Source organism: Pisolithus orientalis, assembly GCF_024613125.1.
Source record: "Pisolithus orientalis strain OTSU chromosome Unknown F5J12scaffold_67, whole genome shotgun sequence".
Taxonomy (NCBI): domain Eukaryota; kingdom Fungi; phylum Basidiomycota; class Agaricomycetes; order Boletales; family Pisolithaceae; genus Pisolithus; species Pisolithus orientalis.
Window position 1 is genome coordinate 97,552 of NW_026260848.1, and position 5,894 is coordinate 103,445.

Genomic DNA, 5,894 nt, shown 5'->3' on the forward strand with positions numbered 1-5,894 from the left:
CAAACCCCCTCCCTGCCCACCCACCTGAGGGCAGCCTTTCCTTTTAAGGAAGTTTGCATGGCATCACCACCTGCAAATTTTTCAAACTATGTACATTTATTCCGAAAAATTTGCAGGTGGCTGTGCTTATGGTCACTGCAAATTTGCTGTTTTACTTTTTAGGATTTAATCCAAAACAGGCAAAATCTGCCAAATTTGGATTTATTGTGACACCAATCCCCTTGTGACCAGGTAAAAGTCTCCAGATGTTCTGTAGTGTGGAAAATTCCAACACTAGCTAGACAGCACCAGAAGAATGTCTCGAGACTAAATCCTGACCATGTCTACATGTCTAGTTGCCAAATTTGCAGAACCCATGAGCCCTGGAAACTGTCTCCCATGTTATGTGTAGCACAGCTGTCAGGTGTGTGCTGTATGCAGATTCTAGAAATTCAAAAATTTTCAAACACATCGCTAATCTTGGATATGTGTAATATACTTTGTACAAGGTACCTGGAACATCCATGGTAAGGCCAGGCCAGGCAAGGAATGTATGACAGCCTGGTACTGATCATGGCAGATGTGCCATATACTTATTTCAGCACAGATCCCATACTGGCCAAGGGTATACTATGGGCATGCAGCTCATGTAGGTTGGATACCCACTGCACATGGCAATGACACCAATATCTGAAACTGTTACCCCACTGGTCACTTCCAAGAATAGAGCAGACATTTCTGGTCAGAAACATGTCATGTCCATTGCAAAATACAACAAAATACAACAGGTAGTTATGCATATATGGCAGGGACAGAACACATAGATCAGTTGGACTAGCAAAGGGAAGGGGTAGAAAAGGACAGCATGTCTACAAAATTCATTCCAGATGTATGATAGCATGTCTGAAACATTATGGGGGAACATATCCTCAGTCTCTTCCTTTGCAAGCCATTCTTTGATGAACTGTCCTTCCAGTGGGATGATTGGGTTCCATGGCTCCCATTTCCTGCATGGGAAGGCTGGATATGCTCCAATATATGCAAGCCAGAACATGTCATGACCCCATGTCCATTCAGGAACATTCATCACTTGCACAATGTCCACCAGCCACCATTCAATTCCCATTGACAGTTCCAACCAGTGGTTGGCATCCATTGGGTTCCACAGGGGTGGTAAGGGTAGGAATGTGATTGGGATTTCATCATGGCTCATGTTGGTCTAGATAAAATATGATGCACAGCACAGTCCCAAGATCTCAAGTCTGTGAGCATGGCACACTCATAGAGACAGTTGAAACAATGTGAAGAATCAATCTGAAATGCCCAAACAATCCACCTTGGCAAGCATGGTGGATGGTAAAGGTAGGCCACCTGTCCTGGCCTCAAAATTCATGATTGCTGACAGCCCTTGTTTCAGTCTTTCAATTTGTGAACTCAGGAAATAGGACTGAGATTGTCTGCTTGATCTGTCCATGTATGCTCGATGGTCATCTCCATGAATTTGCATTAAAGCACATCAAGTCTCATTCCCAGTTGCATATCCATCAGCACCATCTGAAGATGTGGATGAAGAATCAGACAACTATTTCTGGCTGTCAAGTGCAATACCCTGGCCTCTTGGATGAACAGAATCATCCCTCCATCCCCCCATATCAAATCTGTGAGTCCCATTATCAATGAAGCTGACTTGGATTTGCTTGAACCTCAGCTGGTGATTGAATATAGCAACCACCTGAATGGACCCATCTCCAACTTGTCTGATAATTCCCCATTACAAGATATGACTGGGAAACCTGGTATGCTTCATGTGCCACTGAGCAAGCTCTGGGAGGCAACATCAAACAGCCATTACCAGTCACTGGGCAATGACTGGGACTTGTTCCAGGACATGCAAGAATCTCTTTATACAAATGCTGATGTGTTCTCAATGCCACTTACACAGTTCCACTTCCCCATCCATGGTGATGTCACATGTGAAGAGGTCTTTGAAGAAGATCACTTCAGTATTGAGGTCCCTGGTCACCAGAGTCTGTAGATTTAGACCTAGCAATATGGCAATTACCACAAACACAGTTACACAACTCATGGCAACTACCAGTCCCTGCAATCAGCACATTTGACCAAACCCCCAGCAACTACCACACAGCCACCACACAGCCACTCAATAGTGTTTACCTGATGTTTAGTAAGCTGTAGGACATTGGTAGATTTCAATCCCCACCAAATATATTCACAAGATCAAATCATATTAAACCCTATGATAGGATTTACATTTGGAAATAGCAGGACAATCTTCCAACTGCAGATATTGACTAAATAGGCAGGTGAGTAAGAACAGTTACTCCTCATCTGTCCTGTCATCCTCCAGATCATTGTCCCCCACCTCATACACACTGCCATTCAAATCATTGTCCCCCACCTCATATGCACTGCTATTCAGATTGTTGTCCTCCAGATCACTGTCCCCCAACTCATACACACTGCTATTCAAATTGTAATCAATGCTGAAAAATTCAGTGCAATCTTTGACCTCAATGTTGGTCCTTGCTCAATGCCAAAGCATGCTAAAATGATCAGAGAGCTGGTGTTGCAGAGTGGCCTGTCAATCTGCATATGCACAAATTCCTTCCCTTACAAGGCTATCAACCATGACACCACTGGGGGGTTCCCTACACTGCTTCCACCACTGTGCCTTGTACTTGAGGAATTTTTCTGTGTGCCACATTTCTTCCAGCAAAAGTTCAACCTCTTCAGACCAGTGTGCTGCTTGGACATGGGCTTTTGCCCACTCTATGTGTAGTGCTTAAAACAATTTTGATTTAGTGGAATGATGTGCTGATGTAGATATTGACATACCTTCGATCATCCCCTCATCACTGCTTGCCACTGTCCCACATGCCCAGATCCAAGACATTGTTCTATATCCCTCACCCAAGCCATGTCTTAAAGCCTTGTGCTGCTTCTTGGACCTTTGGCAGCCATTGGAACCAATGATGGCATTTGGATCATCAATGTCACCCAATGTAGATGCAGTCAGTCCACACACATCCTTCATTTGCAGTGGCTGCAGCTCTTCCTCCCAGGAACCTGTACCATGGAGTGCAAGGAGCACCACATGAGCTACCTGGTACTTCTGTATGACTCTGCCAATCTTTGAGGAGAGTGTGTTTATCAGTGTCTTTGTGTGAGTATTTGCCCTTTGGCCACAGATGTTTGTGTTTCAATATTTGATGAAATGAGTCTGCATATGTAGGTAGTTTTGAAGCTTGCCAAGGGCATCATGACATTGCACCTCTCTAAGTTGCACTTTGATGACAGAAATGTCATCAGAGATAGACATGCACTCAGTTGGAGACAACTCTGATGGCATGCACAAGTGGATGGCTTTGGCTTCAGCTTCAGGATCTTCAGACTGTTGAACAATACTCTCAATGCCAATCATGTAAACCACTTGAATTTTGCAAAACTGTCAGATTTGATGGAAGAGTGCAGCACAATGTCATTGTAAACTTGTGTCTTGAGTCACTGTAAGCTGTAATTCAGCCAATACATCTGACTTCAGACTTCACCTAGCATTGAATCTAGGCTCATCTGTCTAGGCCTGAAGGAAAATTACATACTGAGTTTCTTCAATTGTCAACCCAAAAGAAACAAAGCTGCTTGGGGACATTTTATGGTGGCTGAATTCCCCACAAGCAGCTGCAGCCTTGTCATCAGCAGCCAGCCGGGAGTGAACCTCAGCCTTGGTTGGAACTGCAATCACATCTGGTGACCCAATGTACATCACACAAGGAACAGGAATACATACAACACTAAGTGGTGGCATATGGATTCAGATTGGATTTATCAGCTTCCCATGCAGTGATCATAGTGGTCCATGTCTCCCTCTGTGAAGTGCCAATAGATGTGCTAAATTCCTCCAGGGTAGTGCAATTGATGAGATTGCTCAGGAATGGCAGCTTTGAGCCTGTCACAAAGTAAACATCCTTCACTGCTGTTAGTACAGTACACCATCCCACAAGATTTGTGCTTACTGAGACCAACAAGCTTTCTGAAGTTGTGATGGCTGAAGTGGTCATTGATGGTATCATGCCTCACACTGGATGTCATTTCTTTTGTACTATTTGTGACACAATTGATCTCTGACCAGTTACACTTGACCCCTTCACCATCAGTGCAGCCAACACCAGGCAGAAGATTGAGAGAATGGGGTATAGCACATGAGGCAGAATGGGCAGGGGCATGGAACTTTGGAATACTGAACACAAATGATGACGTGATGATGGCAAGGGGGAGACATAGATGTTTGGGGAGCTGGTCTATCCTTTGGGCAAGGTTGAGTTTCCATTGACAGGCAATGTCATAGGAAATGACCATGGAAAGGAGCTGAAAGGGGGAAATAGCTGAAAAAAATATATAGTCCATGTTACAGTAGCTGGGAATTTATGAATGGATGCGACTGGAAGGGGTGTAGATGTGTACTTACTGCTTGCCTTTTTGCAAATTGCCCACACCACAAGGGCATACAAATTCATGTTGGGCACAAAGGCATAGTCCTACACCCATTGTATGAAGACCAGTTGTGAACTTGGTTTTAGCATGAGCCATAGACCTGAAACTGTTACATGTGCTGATCTAAAGCAAGAGTCAAGGGTGGGAAATCAAAAACATATTACATGCAGATGCACATCTTCTTGCATAGCAAACCAAAGTATGTGCTCATTGTAAGGGCCATTGGCAACAAAGTAGGCAAGGCCAGTATGCAGGCCTGGATCCTGGTCAGATGCATGTGCACAGTTCTTGAGCTGAAAGTTGGCATCTATCACAATGATAATGATGAGTGAATAAAGAAACCTAAGGCCTTGATTAGAATATGTGTAGTGCCCAATATGTCCAATGAACTTTTTAGAGGGCTCCACATCTTTCCAATCATCAGGCAAGTTCATGCCTGGTTGTGGGCATGCAGGACACAACACAGCGAGCCCACCAGGTATGGTGGTATGAATACCATCTTGCTTGCTTGCCCTCCCTGCTCTTTTGAGGAGTTTTGTGTGGTGGAACTGACAAACCATGCACAAAAAGGGATGATACCAACTCTGAGATGCACATCAGTGGGGACTAGACTAAGGGCCCATACCACATACCTTTGGCATATTAATACCTGTATTATCTGTAAGACACTCCAGCATGTGATAGTATTCATATGCCAAAACTTTACTTGACCACATGAGTCACAGAAAGTGATCCAAGACTGTTCTGGTGCAAGCTGTCCTTGGATTACAGAAGGTGGCAGGATACCAACCACATTGCAGAAGCTGTTGGTGATGGGACATGTGCTGCTCACAGCCACAGAAATTCACATTAACAGGGTGAATGCTGTTGACATCAATGACAATGAAATCTAAATGACTATGCTCTGGACAGTAGCAAAACATGTCTTCATGACTGAGCTGAACTATGAGGCCAAGCTACTTTAAGGTGACATGCTCAAAGAACTTTCCATTCCACTTCTACAAATGATTTGTGAAGGGTGGGATGTATTATAAAGTGGATGAGCTCACCTTGATTTTGTGTAATGGTAAATGTTGATGAGTTGCTAGACAACAGGTCTGACATGACAATGTGACCCTGTGACAATCTTTGCAATGAAAGAGTTGTTTGTTTGGCATTCCACTAGCCACCTCACAACTACACCATTTGGCAGCATCACTGCAGCTCTCAAGCCAGAGTTCTTCAAAGAGATACTCCTCATGATAACCATATTCTTCATCATTGAACCCTGCCCACTGTCAAGTCCAGGCCTACTCTGACCAACTCTGATGCTGGATGAGGTCTGGGGAGAGGTTCAGAAGCAAGTCTGACAGAAAGAACTGAACTCCAACTGGCAGAGTGTTGGCAGGAATGAAGTCTGCTGA

General features: G+C 44.2%; 1 protein-coding gene across 1 annotated transcript; it reads right to left on the reverse strand.

Annotated features, from left to right (window-relative positions):
- Positions 1-323: 323 nt before the first annotated feature.
- Positions 324-5,051, reverse strand: F5J12DRAFT_786786 (uncharacterized protein; the record flags this gene model as incomplete). The annotated part of the gene is made up of 19 exons (XM_051743512.1): positions 324-410; positions 493-546; positions 596-717; positions 815-848; positions 890-1,198; positions 1,588-1,637; positions 1,918-2,022; positions 2,251-2,291; positions 2,322-2,459; positions 2,510-2,586; positions 2,615-2,769; positions 2,836-3,066; positions 3,104-3,220; positions 3,265-3,445; positions 3,596-3,744; positions 4,014-4,382; positions 4,466-4,535; positions 4,656-4,798; positions 4,967-5,051. 19 exons carry the CDS (start codon positions 5,049-5,051, stop codon positions 324-326), a joined length of 2,517 nt encoding a protein of 838 aa, XP_051594905.1.
- Positions 5,052-5,894: the final 843 nt, after the last annotated feature.